The sequence below is a fragment of the Narcine bancroftii genome, chromosome 3, assembly GCF_036971445.1.
Source record: "Narcine bancroftii isolate sNarBan1 chromosome 3, sNarBan1.hap1, whole genome shotgun sequence".
In the NCBI taxonomy this organism is placed as follows: Eukaryota; Metazoa; Chordata; class Chondrichthyes; order Torpediniformes; family Narcinidae; genus Narcine; species Narcine bancroftii.
In genome coordinates this window covers 221434286-221451472 of record NC_091471.1, presented here as the reverse complement: position 1 = coordinate 221451472, position 17187 = coordinate 221434286, and the positions used below count along the sequence as shown (strand labels likewise).

Here is a 17187-nt window from a genome sequence, read left to right as displayed (position 1 = left end):
ACATCCCTTATGAACAAAGGTGAAGTGAAAATATGATCTTATCCCTTCTCAAGTAAGGCGATCAGAATTGGACATAGTATTCCAGATGCACCCTCTCTGGTACCCTGTTCAGTTGCAACAGTAGCTTCCTGCTCTTAATGTAGAACATAGAAATCTACAGCACAATGTAGACCCTTCGGCCCACAATGTTGTGCCAACCTAATAACCTCTAACAACTGCATAACCCTCCATTTTACTCCATTTACCTGTCCTATAGTCTCTTCAAATATCCTATTGTACCTGCCTCCGTCATTGCTGTCAGTGCACTCAATGCACCCACCACTCTGTGTGAAAAACCTACACATCATCCTCCATCGCTCAAGGAGAAAAGACCAGGTTCACGTAACCTATCCTCAGAAGTATATTCTCTAATCCAGGAGACATCCTTGTAAATCTCTTCTGCACCCTGTATGTAGCATTCACATCTTTCCTGTGGTGAAATGACCAGAACTGAACACAATTTTCCAAATGGGGTCTAATTAAGGTCTTATATGGCTGCAGCATTACCTTATTGCTCTTGAACTTGATCCCGTGGTTAATGAAGGGCACATACCATATGCCTTCTTAACAACAACAACCTGTCCAACAGCTTTGAGTGTCTTTGGACACGGACCCCAAGATCTCTCAGTTCATCCACATTGCTCAGTGGTCCTCCCATTAACATTGTGTTCTGATTTCAACTTTGACCGAAATGAACCATTTTGCACTTTTCTGGGCTAAACTCCACCTGCCATGTCTCAGCCCAGCTCTGCATCATATCAATGTCCTTTAGTCAGCTCTTGCAACCCTCCAGACTATCCACAACCCAACCCACATATGTGTCATCTGCAAACTTACTAACACACACTTCCACTTCCTCATCCAGGTCATTTATAAAAATCACAAGAGGAGGGATCCAAGACACAATCCCTGCGGAGCACCACTGGTTACTGACCTCCATAAAGAATATGAACCATCTACAACCATCCTCTGCCTTCTCAGGGCAATCCAATTCTGTATTCACAAGGCAAGACCACCTTGGATTCTATGCCTCTTTACATTCTGAATGAGGCTTGTATGGTCAGCCTTATATCCCTTCCTGAAATCCATTTGCACTACATCCACTGCTTTCCCTTCATCAATGAATTCAATCCAGCTTGTGAGACTATCTTCCCATGACGAGGCCATGCTGACCATCCTTTATCAGATTATGCCTTTCTAAATGCTGGTAAATCCTGTCTCTCAGGATCCTTGCCCACCACTGAAATAAGATTCATTGGTCTATCATTTCCTGGGAATCAACACATTATCATAATTCTCTAATTCTGCATTATTGTTTATAAATACAAAATTACACACTGTGCCAATCCTTAAAAGGAAAGTAGGTAACAGAAAAAAAGAGGATAAGGCGAAAGACTCCCCACCCCCAAAGGAAAAGGAAAAAAGAAAAATGTGATAATTCTCCCAAATGATGTGACAAAATCATCTGTTTTCTAAAAACATTAATTACATACAGATGAAACCTCCAGAGCTTACTTCTTGACATAGATGTTGCTAGGGATATTGGAGATAGTGGTATTGGAGGTGAATCATCAAAGGGTAACCCCCGTTTATCTTAAATATAAGTTCCATATTCTTAAAAACCTGTTGTGACAATTTCTGAGATTGAAAGTAAACTTATCCAGAGGAACACAGCTATGCATTTGTGACTTCTAGTGGGTCAGACTCAGTTGGGAATCAGAGTTCCAAGTAATGGTTATGCATTTGCTGGCCACCGCTAAAATAAGTGTAACAAATTTCAATTGCTATTTCAACAGCCTCATTTTAAGTGTTAAATTTGCTCATTTCCCCAATAAAAGCAATTCTGGCACCTGAGGGGATCAAATTCCAGTAATTTGTTCAAGGAGATTCCCCAACTCTGCCCAGAAGGATCTCACCTTAGGGCATGACCAGGTCAAATGCAGAATGGTCCCTATATCTTGACTACATTAAAAACGTATATTGGATAATTCAGGTTTTAATTTATTTAATTTTTGTGGAATAAGGTACAGCTGATGCAAAAAATTATAAATCACCAGCCTATACCTTGCATTAATTGTATTGCTCATGCTGTCCCAACATAAGTCAAACCATCAAAATGGAGCAATTTCTTTACCCAGATCTGATTTCCATCTCTCTCTTGACTTATCTAGCCCTTGTTTTGGGGCTATCGCCTAAAGTAGGAATTGAGGATGATTTAAACAAATGGATCACTCTTCCAATTACTTTGGTTGAAAGGGTCAATTATATAAAAATGAATATATTGCTTAAATTACAATATCTTCTCCAAAACCTAACTGTTTTAAGACTTCAAGGATTCTTTCAGAATTTAAATAAATATATTAGGAAGTTTCTGTGGAAGGGTAAGTATCTCAGAGTCTCTATCGATAAATTAACCTGGAATTATGAACTCCCAGACTTTAAAAAATATTATTGGGCAACCCAAATGAAGTTCATCACCTCCCTCTTTGTCGGAGGAAACAAGACATCTTGGGTAAAATTGGAACTGCATAAGGTTGGTGAGAAGATAGCTGAAATGTTATATATAAATGTAATTCTAAATTACTATTTGGTTCAAAGGAAGCCCCCTTACTAAAACATTATTACAATTTGGATTAAACTCAATGGTCAAATTGGTGTTTGGGAAGGCCTCTCACCCAAAACACCCTGAGCTCAAAATAGATGAATTCCATTAACAATTGATAATAAAATTCTAGAAACTTAGTCTGAGAGTGGGATCAAATATATCGAAGATTGTTTTGAGCAGGGACAATTTATGACATTTGAACAAATCAGGAATAACTTTGGAGTTTTAAATACATCTTTTTCTGCTATCTTTAGTTAAGATCTTATTTAAGGGATAAATTTGGTCCAGCACTGACTTTTCTGCAATGTACAGAAATAGAGACTGGTTCAAAAGGGGATCACAAAGAAATTTATCTCAAAAATGTATTTCTTACTTCAACCTATTTGCTTTCTTGATATCCTGCTGAACCTGTAAGCCAGCTTTCTGTGTTTCATGCACAGGCACTCGCAGATCTTTCTGTATAACAGTGTGTTCTAAAATTTTATTCATTAGTTTAAAATCTCACAATAAAATATATAATTATAGATAATTCAAACAATGTGGCATATAAAAAAAGAAAGAAAAATATGACCCCACCTATCCCCCTACAAAGAATAAAAAAAATAAAAAATGAAAGAACAGGACAAGATAGGAGCAGGAGTAGGTCATTCGACCCTTCGAGCCTGCTCCGCCATTCAACGAGATCATGGCTGATCTTAAAGTTCAGTACCCCGTCCCCGCCTTCTCTCCGTAACCTTTAATACCCTTATACTGAAGACAGGGGTGACTATTACTTACAAATTTCTTATAATATACTGAGAGTCTTCTTTGGCTTGGCTTCGCGGACGAAGATTTATGGAGGGGGTAAAAGTCCACGTCAGCTGCAGGCTCGTTTGTGGCTGACAAGTCTGATGCGGGACAGGCAGACACGGTTGCAGCGGCTGCAGGGGAAAATTAGTTGGTTGGGGTTGGGTGTTAGGTTTTTCCTCCTTTGCCTTTTGTCAGTGAGGTGGGCTCTGTGCTCTTCTTCAAAGGAGGTTGCTGCCCGCCAAACTGTGAGGCGCCAAGATGCACGGTTTGAGGCGATATCAGCCCACTGGCGGTGGTCAATGTGGCAGGCACCAAGAGATTTCTTTAGGCAGTCCTTGTACCTTTTCTTTGGTGCACCTCTGTCACGGTGGCCAGTGGAGAGCTCGCCATATAACACGATCTTGAGAAGGCGATGGTCCTCCATTCTGGAGACGTGACCCACCCAGTGCAGCTGGATCTTCAGCAGCGTGGACTCGATGCTGTCGACCTCTGCCATCTCGAGTACTTCGACGTTAGGGATGAAAACGCTCCAATGGATGTTGAGGATGGAGCAGAGACAACGCTGGTGGAAGCGTTCTAGGAGCCGTAGGTGATGCCGGTAGAGGACCCATGATTCGGAGCAGAACAGGAGTGTGGGTATGACAACGGCTCTGTATATGCTTATCTTTGTGAGGTTTTTCAGTTGGTTGTTTTTCCAGACTCTTTTGTGTAGTCTTCCAAAGGCGCTATTTGCCGCTTTAGTTGCCCATTCAGAGCCAGCTCTTCAGCGCTTGACGTCCTGCTTTGCGGAAACTGCCAAAGTGTTTGGCCTGGAAGTCAGCCTGAAGAAAACTGAGGTCCTCCATCAGCCAGCTCCCCACCATGACTACCAGCCCCCCCACATCTCCATCGGGCACACAAAACTCAAAACGGTCAACCAGTTTACCTATCTCGGCTGCACTGAGAGTGAGACCTTAATGAAAAGGGAATGTCAGAGCTTCATTTAAATATTAACACCCATATTTTGTAAATATGGGCTCCACATCTTCCAATTATTTATCTTTTAAATTATAAGTAATTTTCTTATGGTATATAACTCTGAACTTCAGCATGCCATCTTTCTCTACCCAAATCTGTATCAGACTTTCAAGTTATGGCAATACAACTTTTTTGCTTTTGCTAAAGAAATTTGAACAAACCTCTTTTGATTCATAGTCAATTTCAACTTGGGTTCAATATTCTTAATATTGCCCCCCAAAACAACATTGGATCAATGGGAAATTGATCCCCATTATTTGTTCCAATAAATTACCCATTTCTAACCAAAAGGGTTTAACTCTCGGACACTGCCAAGTAGAATGCAAAAATGTACCAATTTCCTGTCCACATCTTAAACATAAATCCGAAAGAGTCTGATTCGATTTTGTAATTTATATGGTGTTAAGTATAACTGATGAATAAAATTATATCGCACCATTCTATATCTCACATTTATTGTACTTTTCATATTTTCTTGACATATCCCAATCCAATCTCGTTCATCTATTTAATTATTCAAATCTACTTCGCATCTTTGTCTAGATTTATGAAGCCCTATTTTTTGGGCTTTCTTTTGTATTAACCAATACATAATTGAGATATATTTCTTTATATTTCCATTACATAACAATAATTCTAATTCTGTTTCTACTGGTAATTACGGCTCTTGACCATAATTTTCACATAAAATTTCATAACTCGATAATAACAAAATTTAGTATTTTCAGATATTTTGAATTTCTCCTTCATTCTATTAAAATAAATACATTTCCCTGCTTCAAAAACATCTTCAATCTTCTTAATTCCCTGACACTGCCAAATCTTTAAAAATTTATTTCCAAATGAAAATTGAATCAATCTATTCTGAAATAATGGTGTTGTCCAGGCAATAAACCTCCTCCCCCAATCTCTTTATCAACTTATTCCAAAGCTCAATTAAATGCCTCAATATTGGAGTTTCTGTATTCAAACAACCTTAAATTGCATTTATAAATAAAATCTTGTGGGTTTGGTTCCCCTGTTTTACTAAGTTCTATATACACCTCCTAAATTGTAATTCCAATTTAATTTGTCCAAAGAAACTCTTACTGTCTTTCCTTTCCATAAAAAATTTCTAATACAAGCATTATTCTTTAAAAAAAAATGTGAAGAATTGGAATAGGAATCAATTGAAAAAAGGTACTGTATTCTTGGAAAAACATTCATCTTTACCTGCACAACAGTGTGTTGAAATCTTTCACCATTTCAGTAATGGTCCAATGTACTAGTTTTATTTGTAAGATCTTTGCTTACTTTCTTAAATTATCTCTATCTCATTGTAGACTTTCTATCCCTTCCTCAATTTGCTGTTCCAGTCAATGTAGTGTCATCTGCAAGCTTAATATTTTCTCTTTTGATAGGTATTTGAAAAATGGAAAGAAAAAAAAGATAGATCTCAAAAAGAAACATTGGAGAAGCAAAAACAAATTAAAAAAGAGAAGAAGGAGAGAGAAGAAGATCAAGTCAATGAAAGAAAGAAAGAAAATGTTTCAGCATTTATGCAATGGTAAGCAAACTTTATTTTGGTGTTATGCTTGTCAATGTTATTGTTATATTGCTAGAGACAAACTGTTCATAAGTCATTCACAAGAAGTGTTACATTTTTCAGCAACTGTCATCAGACCATGAGCCATTGGAGCAGAATTAACTATTACCCCTATTGAATCTGCCCCACTATTCCATCATGGCTGATTTACCATCCTTTTCACTCCATTCTCCTGCTTTCTCCCCATAACCTTTGATTCCCTTCCTAGAACTTATCCATCTCTCTCTGAAATATACCCAAAGATTTGGCCTCCTCAGTCATCCTCAGTAACAAATTCCACAAATTCACCAACCTCTGAGTAAGAAATTCCTTCTCGTCTCTGTTCTGAAGAGATGTTCTGTATTCTGAGCCTGCCTCTAGTCCCAGACTCCCCCACCATGAGAAACACCCTCTCCTTGTCCACTCTATTATCTCTCCACTAATCTATTATATAATGTGTGTGTCTGTGTGTGTTGTATATATAAAATAAAACACTCAGTTGTTGTTGGCTCCAAAAGATGTCATCTGAAATGCTGACTTGTAGGCTCTGATCATCTTTGGACTCTGCTGTGGTGACGAGCAGCAGCATTTTCAATGGCTGTGGAGACTCGGCCAGTTTTACATTGGAGCAACATATCGATGGTGTTTCACCTTTCCATTTCTATGCTCCCAATGTTGGCAAACCTTTGACATGGAGTCAATTACAACTGCATTAATGGAAGAACACTTAATGTCAACTGAGTAATTGAATGCAGCATTTAGCAGAGTGCCTGCCCTTCGGCTGGTGGCTTTTGTTCTCTTTGCTTGGAGAGTTGCTTGGTTGTCCTCATCAGTCTCTTGCTGTCTGCTCATGGAATGCCTGATGGCATCAGCACTGAGGCGGGCTTGGCATTGTTCATCAGTTTCCTGCTGCCTGCTCCTTGTTTGGAGGCCTGAGAACTGAGGTGGGCCTGGTGTTGCTTTGGCCACTTGTTTTTATTCTGAATGTACATTGATGCACATGGAAATAATTGAGGTGTCCCTGGTGCAAGTTTGATTTTTAAAAAAAAAACTTTTGAACTTCATTTGACCGTCAAGGTTAAATTCAATGTGGTTGTGACATTCAACATCAAATGTTACCACATTATAGTTAACAGTAATACAAGTTAGTGCTGGTAAATACTTGTATAATAAACACTTGCAGAACAAGCTGGTCAAAAAGCAATTTTGAACTTCATATGACTTTAAAAGTTAAATTCAATGTGGCCATGACATTCAGCATGAAATTTTAACCCTACTGAACCACATTGGACATTTTGATTTTGATTTTCATAGAGAATAGACAAATAAACAGACATACATGCACATACAGCGTACCCTGTTGATGTTTGTGATGGTGGGGAGGGGTTTGCCTTTGATGTCCTGGCTGTGTCCACTACCTTTTTCAGGGCTTTACACTCAGGGGTATTGGTAATCCCATACCATACCGTGATGCAGCCGGTCAACACATTTTCCACTACACATCTTAGAAATTTGCCAGGGTTTCCAATGTCATACCAAACCTCCGCAAACTCCTGAGGAGGTAGTGGCATTGAAGTGCTTTCCTCACCATGCCATTAGTGTCGGGAAAAATCCTCTGAGATAGTGACTCCAAATAACTTAAATTTATCATGCACCTCCAATTTTCCCTTCCTAAATCAACAATCAGCTCCTTGGTTTTGGTGACATTGAGTGTGAGGTTGTTGTTGGTGCACCATTCAGTCAGGTTTTCAATCTCCCTCCTGTATGCTGATTCATCGCCCTTTTTATACAACCTACTACCATGGTGTCGTCAATGAATTTGTAGATGGTATGGTTTCATACCGAGCCACGCAGTCGTAGGTGTAAAGTGAGAAGAGCAGGGGGCTACGAACACAGCCCTGTGGTGCTCCAGTACTGATGGAGATTGTGGAAGAGATGTTCTTACCAATCCAGGAATGTTAAAAGAAGACATGAATATGCTTTGGCAGACGTGAAGGAAAATCCTGAAGACTTCAACAGATAAGACCAAAATTGGACCTGTTGGCAATCAGAGTGGTTGGCTATGTATGATTGTAGTCTGGAGGTGAGGAAATTCACAATCTAATTATATAGTGGAGTATTGAGTCCTAGGTCTTGGAGTTTGCTGATCAATTTTGAGGGGATGATGATGTTAAATGCCAAACTGTAATCGATGAAGAGCATCCTGATGTATGCATCTTTGCATTTCAGGTGTTCCAGGCCCTTGTCTGGAGCCAGAAATGGCATCTGCCATTGTCCTGTTGCTACAATACTCAAATTGAAACAGATCCACGTCACTACTCAGACATGTCATCCCATCTATTCTCTTGATCTCTCGCCATGCATGAATCATCACCAAGCAACCTGTTCATTGCGCTCCTTCTCTCAATTCAACTTGAAAGTAAAAGTGTGGCTGGAGAGTGAATTGATCCCATTAAAGATTAATGTGACTATCTTTGTGTGGACCCAAAAGAGATGGGTGACTCTTTACTGAGGAGATGATGAAGTAATTGAAGCAAATGAGATGACCTGGATCATATAGTAAGTGCAAGGGAGGACGTGTTACATAGGAACATAGGAAATAGGAACAGGAGTAAGCCAAAAATGGCCCATCGAGCCTGCTCCACCATTCAATAAGATCATGGCTGATCTAATTTATGTCCTAACTCCACCTACCTGCCTTCTCCCCATATCCCCTAATTACTCTATCATGTAAAAATGTTGGCAGTCTTGGAACACATTCAGGTGGAAAAATCCCTATCAAGTGCATCCAAGAAAGTGAGAAGTGGCAGTTCAGTGGAGAAATTTGCAATGGCAAAATAATTATACACTAAAACTCCTGTAATCCAGAATTCAAGCAACCAGCAGCCTCAAACAACTGGCACAAAATTCAAGGAAAATAAATTGGTAAAAAATGTTTAAAATTGGTGCATCTCACTATTAGTTCACCAGCACTGAAGTGCCTGTTGCTATAGACACTGCCCTTATTTTATACAGATTTTCAGTTACTTTCCAATGTTCAACTTTGATGTTTTGTACAAATTTGCTCATCCTGGGTTCATTTCTCTGTTATGGTGCTCATCACTTCTCCTTGCGCTGTACTTATCTTCTTGAAACTGGCCTGTTTCAGAATAAATCATTCGCCACTATGGTTTCCCCTACCTCATCCTGTCTAATTTCTCCTATCAGATCTCCTGTCATTCCCTTGATCTCATCCTGTTTGAATGCTTGTTCATCTGTTACCTGCAATGACTATTATTTGAATGTATGACCTTGATGTTTTATCTCTGGACTTGTGTTTTAAAGTTAGGAGTTTTGTGTAACCTTGGGGATGAAAGTATTTTCCCTCTTTGTGTTTTAAAGTTAGCAGGCTTTGGAGTCAGCAAATTCTACACATACTATAATCTGCCAACTTTTTTACATACTGTGGCTTTTACTTAATTGCATTAATATTTCCCATAAACATTGTAGTTGAAGTACATAGTAAATTGTTACATAGTGATGGATTAATGAATACATAATAAACAGAACATAGGTATATTTTCCATACCTGGTTCTATCGACCTGCCCTCCATGCCGCTCCCATCCATCCAATCTTCTCTTGAATGTCAAAATCGAACACATCTCTGCTGGCAGCTTCTTCCACACTCTCACCACCTTCTTAGTGGAGAAGTTCCTTCAATGATCCTCTTAAAATTTTCACTTTAATCCACGTTAAAGAAAAAGCATATTTCCATTTACCTAACTCATAATTTTGTATACCTCTATCAAAACATCCCTCATTCTACAAATTTTTTGCTGAGGACAGATTATGCTTTGAAGGCTCAAAGGGTTGGATGACCAATTTGCTTATTCATGCTGTAATTTTCTACTTCAGATGCAAGACCAGCATTGAATTGAATTGTTTATTGTTACATGTGCCAATATACAATAAAAACTTTGTTTTGCATGCTATCCAAACAAGTCAACTCCTATGGCAGGCAGTGCAACAGAAACAAACAAATAAATAAACAACAGTGTAGATAGTGATGTTACAGTAAGTCAGATAGCACAGGGTGGAAAGAGAAGTGAGAATCCATAGTGCAGGGTAGAGAGAAAGGCACATTAAAAACAGAGCAAGGGCATTATCTTTTTGCCAGTGAGAAATCCATTTTAAAGCCTGACAGCAGCAAAAAGAGAAGCTTGTCCCTAAATCCGAATGTTCTTGTTCACAAGACATGAATCTTGTGCCTGATGGAAAGGAGGAGAAGAGAGGGATGAGATGGATCTTTTTAAGATGGTAGCAGCTTTCCCAAGACAGTGGGAGGTATAGATGGAGTTGATTATTCTGAAGGTTTCTTTTACCCTTCAAGTTTATTGTCACATGTATCATGAAATCGTGAGAAACTTGGTTTTGTGTGCAATCATTTCACTGGTTCTAATATTGCAATGATTTGTTCTATGTCTTCTGCATTTACTAACGAGGATATAGATCTCTGTAAAATAAGGGAAATAAGTAGGGAAGTTATGAAACAATGATGATTAAAGAAGATGAAATACTAGCACTTTTACAGAAAATAAAGGTGGATCAGTCTCCAGGTTCTGACAAGATATTCCCCAGGACCTTGAGGGAGGTTAGTGGAGAAATAGTAGGGGCTTTAACGGAGATATTTAAAAATGTTATTAGTAATGGGAATGGTGCTGGAGAACTGGAGGGCAGCTCATGTAGTTCCATTGTTTAAAAAAGGTACTAAGAAGCAATCTAGTAATTATAGGTCTGTAAGTTTGATGTCAGTGGTGGGTAAGTTAATGGAAAGTATTCTTATATGGTATATAATATTTGTATAGGCAGGGTATGATTAGAAACAGTCAACATGGATTTGTGAGGGGAAGATCATGTTTGACAAACTTTATTGAATTTTTTGAGGAGGTTACTAGGAAGGTTGATGAAGGTAAGGCAATGGATGTGGTATATATGGACGTTAGTAAGGCCTTTGATAAAGTTCCTCAGGGAAGGTTTGTTAGGAAGCTTCATTCATTAGGTATTTACATTGATGTTGTAAAATGGATTCAGCAATGGTTGAATGGGAGATGCCAGAGAGTAGTGGTAGATAACTGTTTGTCAGATTGGAAGCCAGTGACTAGTGGTGTGCCTCAGGGTTCATTATTGGGTCCATTACTATTTGTCATATACATAATGATCTGGATGATGGGGTAGTAAATTGGATTAGTAAGAATGCAGATGATACTAAGGTAGGTGGAGCTGTGGATAGTGAAGAAGGGTTTCAAAGTTTGAAGAGAGATTTAGACCAGTTAGAAGACTGGGCAGAAAGTTGGCAGACAGAGTTTAATGTCGATAAATGTGAGTTGTTGCATTTTGGTAGAGCTAATCAAAATAGGACATACGTGGTGAATGGTTGGACATTGAAGAGTGCCATAGAACAGAGGGATCTCGGAATAATAGTTCCCTGAAGGTGTAGTCATGTGTGGATAGGGTGGTGAAGAAACTTAAGGAATGTTAGCCTTTATAAATCAGAGCATTGTGTATAGGAGCTGGGATATTTGTTAAAATTGTACAAGACATTGGTGAGGCCAAATTGGAGTATTATGTACAGTTTTGGTCACCAAAGTTTTGGAAAGCTATCAACAAATTGGAGAGAGTACAGATTTACTTGAATGTTGCCAGGGTTACAGGGTCTAAGTTTTAGGGAAAGTTTAAAAAAGTTAGGTCTTTATTCTTTGGAGTGTAGAAGGTTGAGAGGGGATTTGATTTAAGAGAGGGGGAGATACAAATAAGAGGACATGAGTTGAGAGTTAGGGTCCAAAAGTTTAGAGGAAACACAGTGGGGGGACTTCTTTACTCAGAAAGTGGTGGGTGTGTGGAACAAGCTTCTGGACAAAGTGGTGGAGGCTTGCTCAATATTTGCTGTTAAGGAAAAGTTGGATATGTATCTGGATGGGAAAAGAATGGAGGGTTATAGGTTGAGTGTAGGTCAGTGGGGTTAGGTGGGAGAAAGTATGTGGCATAGATGAGAAGGGCCAAGTTGACCTGTTTCTATGCTATAATTGTTAGATGTGGTTATATGGTCTTAAATTATGTCTTTTTTCAGTCTCTTGAAGGGGGTTTTCATATTTATTTATTTAACATAACCTGTTATTTTCACACAACTATATTGATTATTTGCAATGTAAGGAATGAAAAAAAAGAAATAGTATTGAAGAAAAAGAAGAAAAAAATTGTAAAAGATGAGCAGAAAAAGAAAACTGAAGAGGAATACATAAAATCTGGGAGAGAAGAGATGGCAGCACTGGAGTATAAGAACTGGCTGGTAAGGTTTTGGAGCATATCAATGAAGAATTTTGAGGAATATGTTTAAGGCTTCCATTCAGCTAATTAGTTTAAGAATTAATTGAAAACGAAGATTAAACATTTGGGTAAAAGTCATTGCATTTATGTATATGATACGCCATCAATAACTCCAAAAGACTGAAGATATTAGATGGCAGGTTTTTATTACCATAAGACTGGACACATGCTCCAGTTGCTGGCCTGCTTCCAGGATTCGTTCTGGGGGAGGGGACTTGGGTGTAATAGTCTTTATTGGGAAATTCCAGGAGGAGTTACAGAGAGGAGGCAGACCAGCCATACACAGAGATACAGTACAAATGGAATAACAGCATCCCTGTGGTATCACCAGATCCACCCCCCTCTTTTAAGAGAAAATCCAGCGGGGTGGAATGGATTCAGTGTCCATCACAAATTCATCTGGTCCGGTGGTCTTCTGTGTCTCAGGGTCTACCATGGTGCAGCTGCAGGTTCCTTGTTGACTTGGAGCATGTCGTCAGTTGGCATATTCGGTGACTGGGGAGGGGCAGGTGAGGTGGGGGTCATAGCAGGGTGCTGGGGATTGGCTGTGGTGGTCAGAGCAGCTGGTGCATGGGTCAGGATAGGGTGCCCGGGTATGTAGTAGTTAATAGTGGTGGTAGATCCTCCTGGGTCGGTGGCGATCTTAGCATCTCCTGCGTATGCCAGGTCCTGGACAGAGACTGTGTCTTCGTGCCCATCTGGGTACACCACATAGGCACATTGGGGGTTGGCATGGAAGAGGTGGACCCTCTTGATCAGTGTGTTTGTTTTTTGGCCTTGTACATGCCTCCAAAGCAGTACTAGTCCTGGGGACATCAACCAGGATGGTAGCTTTAACCCTGATATGGACTTACTGGATAAGGAAAAAAATAATTCATGTGACGTGGTGTTTGTCGCTGTACACTGGAGGGATCTAATCATGTGGAACACCTCGGGAAGAACCTCCTGCCAATAGGAAATGTGGTAGGCCTTTTGATTTCAAGGCTAGGAGGACTGCCTTCCAAATGATGGTGTTCTCCCATTCCACTTGGCCATTCCTCCAGGGGTTATAGCTGGTGGTTCTACTAGTGGCGATGCCCCCAGCCAATAAGTACCGTTGCAACTCGTCACTCGTGAAGGAGGGCCCCTGATCATTGTGGACGTAGTTCGGATACTCGAATAGAATAAAGGTTTTGCCTTTATGACTGTGGCCGTGGTTATGTTCGGGCAGGAAATGGAAAAAGGGAATCGGGAGTACTCATCACCAATGTTGAGGAAGTACAGGTTTTGGTTCAAGGAGGGTAGGGGCCCTTTGAAATCCATGCTCAGGTGTTCAAAGAAACAGGTAGCCTTGATCAGGTGTGACTTGTCAGGCTTGTAGAAGTGTGGCTTACATAAGTGTGGCTTGCACTCAGCATAGACCCAGCAGTTTCTGGTCAGCATCCTGATATTGTCAATGGAATAGGGAAGGTTTCTGGCTTTAACAAAGTGAAAAAGCCTGGTAACCCTGGGGTGACAGAGGCCATCATGGAGTGCTTGGAGTCAGTTGGTTGCACACTGGTGCACGTCCCCGGGACAAGGCAACTGAAGGTTCGTTGAGCTTCCCAGGTGGTACAAGACGTCATAGTTTTAGGTGGAGAGTTTCATTCTCCACCTCAAATCTTATTGTTTTTGATTTTATCCTGCTGCTTATTGTTAAACATAAAAGTGACTGAACGTTGGTCAGTCAGCAGGGTAAATCGTTTGCCAGTCAGGTAGTGCCTCCAGTGTTGCACTGGTTCAATGATTGCTTGGGCTTCCTTCTCAATAGAGAAGTGCAGGACTTCAGGGCCATGGAGGGTGCAGGAGAAAAACACCACGGGTCTGCCCGCTTGGTTAAGGGTGGTAACTAGGACAAAGTCGGAGGCATCACTCTCCACCTGGAATGGGATGAATTTGTCCATGGCATGCATCATGGCCTCGGTGATGTCTCCTTTGATGCGGGTGAAGGCCGTCCGAGCTTCCGCTGACACGGGGAAGGAGATGGCTTTCACCTGGGGCTGGGCCTTGTCTGTGTAATTGGGGATCCATTGGGTAGTATGAGAAGAAGCCCAGGTACCTCTGCAGGGCCTTTTGGCAGTGGGGGAGTGGGAGCTCCATTAGGGGGAGCATGCAATTGGGGTCGGCACCAATGACGCCATGTTCCATGACACAACCGAGGATGGCCAGATGTGATGTGTGGAACACATATTTGTTTTTATTATAGGTGATGTTGAGTGCCTTCGCCATTTGGAGGAATTTTTCTAAGTTTGTGTTGTGATTCTGCAGTTCATGGCCGCAGATGGTGACATTGTCCAAAAAGGGGAATCCATAGGAAGTGGTAGAGGTGGTTGTCTGCCTCAAATGCGATGTACTGGTGGTCCTCCAAGCGGATAGGGAGCTGGTGGTATGCCGATTTTAAATATATGGTGTAGAATACTCAGTATCGGGTGATCTGGTTCACCATGCCAACAATGCGGGGAAGGGGGTGCACGTCCAGCTGTGTGAAAAGATTGATAGTTTGACTGTAGTCAATCACCATGCAGAATTTTTCCTAATTTTAGATCACCACGACCTGGACTCTCCAGGGGCTAGTGCTCAGTTCAATGATGCCCTTAGCTGTTGCACCTCTGACTTAATGAATGTCCTGTCCCGAATGCTGACCCACATGCTCTTGGTAGTGACCAGCTTACATATTGGTGAACAGGGAAGGGGAGGGGGGTGGTATCTGAAAGGTGAACAGCCTGCAGGTAGGACGTGGTGAGGGGGATTGTAGCTTGCCACTTTGTCACGTGCAGAGGAGCGGGCAGTTGGTTTAAAAACTGGTAGTTTTGGACCATGAGCTGGGGGAAGGGGCCCATCAAACTCCATAGTGACGTTCTTGAGGTGGCACTGGAAGTCCAACCCCAGTATCACAGGAGCACAGAGCTGTGGCACGACTAACAGTTTAAAGTTTTTATAGTTAGTGCCACATATGGTCAGCATCACCATGCAGTAGCCACAAATCTCTGCTGACTAGGACCTGGAGGCAATGGAGATTTTGCAACTTGCCGGTCTCACAATGAGAGAATAGTCCTGCAAGGTATCAAGATATTCAAAGATCTCCGTGCTCCTGCTATCAAATAGACAGTTAGTTAGATGACCATTTACCTCAACCTCAAATGGGAAAGCTGTTGGGGCTGTCCTGGTCAAGTACAATCGATCCCAGTACCTGGTCGTGGTCGGAAACGCTGTCCGATTTGGCCTGGTAAGATGGCGCCTGCAGTCCGGGCTGGTAAGATGGCAGCCTCTATGATACACAAGCAGTGCTGTTGCTCGAGGGCGGAAGTGGCGCCAGAAATGATGCTGGCGAAGATGGCAACTAACTGCACGTGGCGCTGCAAGGGAGAGAAGGTCTGGACTTACAAACTTTGGTATTGCGTCCCTTCTTCCGACATCCTGAGCACACCACTTCCTTGGCTGGACAGCGCTTCCAAGGGTGCTTCTGTTGGCCACTGAAGTAGCACTTTTGGGGCTTGGGGGCAGCAGAAATGAAGTCAGGGCACCCCTGCGTGGAGGTGGCTGCATTGTCAGAGGAGAATGAGTCCATGTTCCAGAGGGCTGCAACCAACGTTTTGGACACTCCAAAAACCCTCTGCAAGGTCAATTCATCCAGTTCCAACAGCCGCTGGTGGACATAGTCTGATCTGACCTCTACAACACAGGCATCTTGAATGAAGTCATCTGGATAAACCTCAACAGTAACGTGTCTGCAGCCGCAGGCTCGTCCAAGTTCACACAGGACCTGAAAATATTCCTTGAGTGGTTCTCCAGGTTGTTGTTTGGGATGTCTGGCGTAAACCGTATTCATCTTCGACCTGTACTGGCTTTGGAGCTTGTTCATTGCCTCTTCGTCTGTCGTGCAGCCTCTCATGATCGTGCCGGCGTGGTGGTTGACCCATGATCACAGCAGGCATAGCTTGTTGTCATCAGAAACCAGAACTTTAAAAAAAAACTTTATTTATATATTATAAAATACAGATATAAAATAAAACAACATTCTTACAATAGACCATCATTAAAATACATCCTACCCCTTCCACCCCAACTAAATTCCACCCCTTACTGCCCCTAAATGTGGAGCCTAGTACATAAATCAATTACTTATGTGCCTTGGAGTGCGCCATATCCATAAACTACTTAAACTATATTCAAATCCATACATTTTAAATATGGAGTCCACATTTTAGTAAAAAAAAGAATAATTATTATGTAAATTATATATGATCTTTTCTAAATAAATACATGATTTCAACTCATTATGCCATCATTTTTCATGTAACTGCAATACATCTTCTAGCTACTGCCAGGACCAGACGAATAAATGCTATTTGAAACTTATCCAGTTTTAGACCCACTATTAAATTTGTAATGTATCCCAAGAAAAAAAGGTAATGGATCAAATGTTAATTTGATTTTAAATAAATGCTGCAAAAACTCCATAATTTTCTTCCAAAAAGGTTTCACTTTATTACAAGTCCAAACTGAATGTAAAAACGTATCAGTCTGTTCTCCACAACGAAAACACAAATCTGATGAACTAAAACCATATCTTTTCAATTTCTCTGGAGTTAAATACAACTGATGCAGAAAATTATAATTAACGAAACTATATTTCACATTGGTTAACTTGGTTACACTGTTTCCACACAACATCATCCATTCCTCCTGAGATATAGAAAAGTCTAAGTCCTTCTCCCATTTACTCTTAAATATGCCAGGTTTGCTCATCTTCTCTTGCAACAATGCATGCATTTCTGATATAAACCCTTT

The 17187-nt window shown here is 40.8% G+C and overlaps 1 protein-coding gene across 8 annotated transcripts in view; it reads left to right on the top strand.

Annotated features, from left to right (window-relative positions):
- Positions 1–17187, top strand: part of map9 (microtubule-associated protein 9) — a 125642-nt gene that overhangs the window by 93534 nt on the left and 14921 nt on the right. For 6 of the 8 annotated variants that reach the window (XR_011354187.1, XR_011354186.1, XR_011354185.1 and 3 more), the window contains 2 exons: positions 5851–5996; positions 12205–12340. Coding sequence is in view for 3 of the 8 variants with exons in the window: in XM_069926696.1 (XP_069782797.1) it covers positions 5851–5996; positions 12205–12340 (282 nt within the window). In the remaining 5 variants the exon portion in view is untranslated. The remainder of the gene's footprint in view (positions 1–5850; positions 5997–12204; positions 12341–17187) is intronic. The other 2 variants (XM_069926697.1, XM_069926698.1) reach the window with 1 other exon arrangement.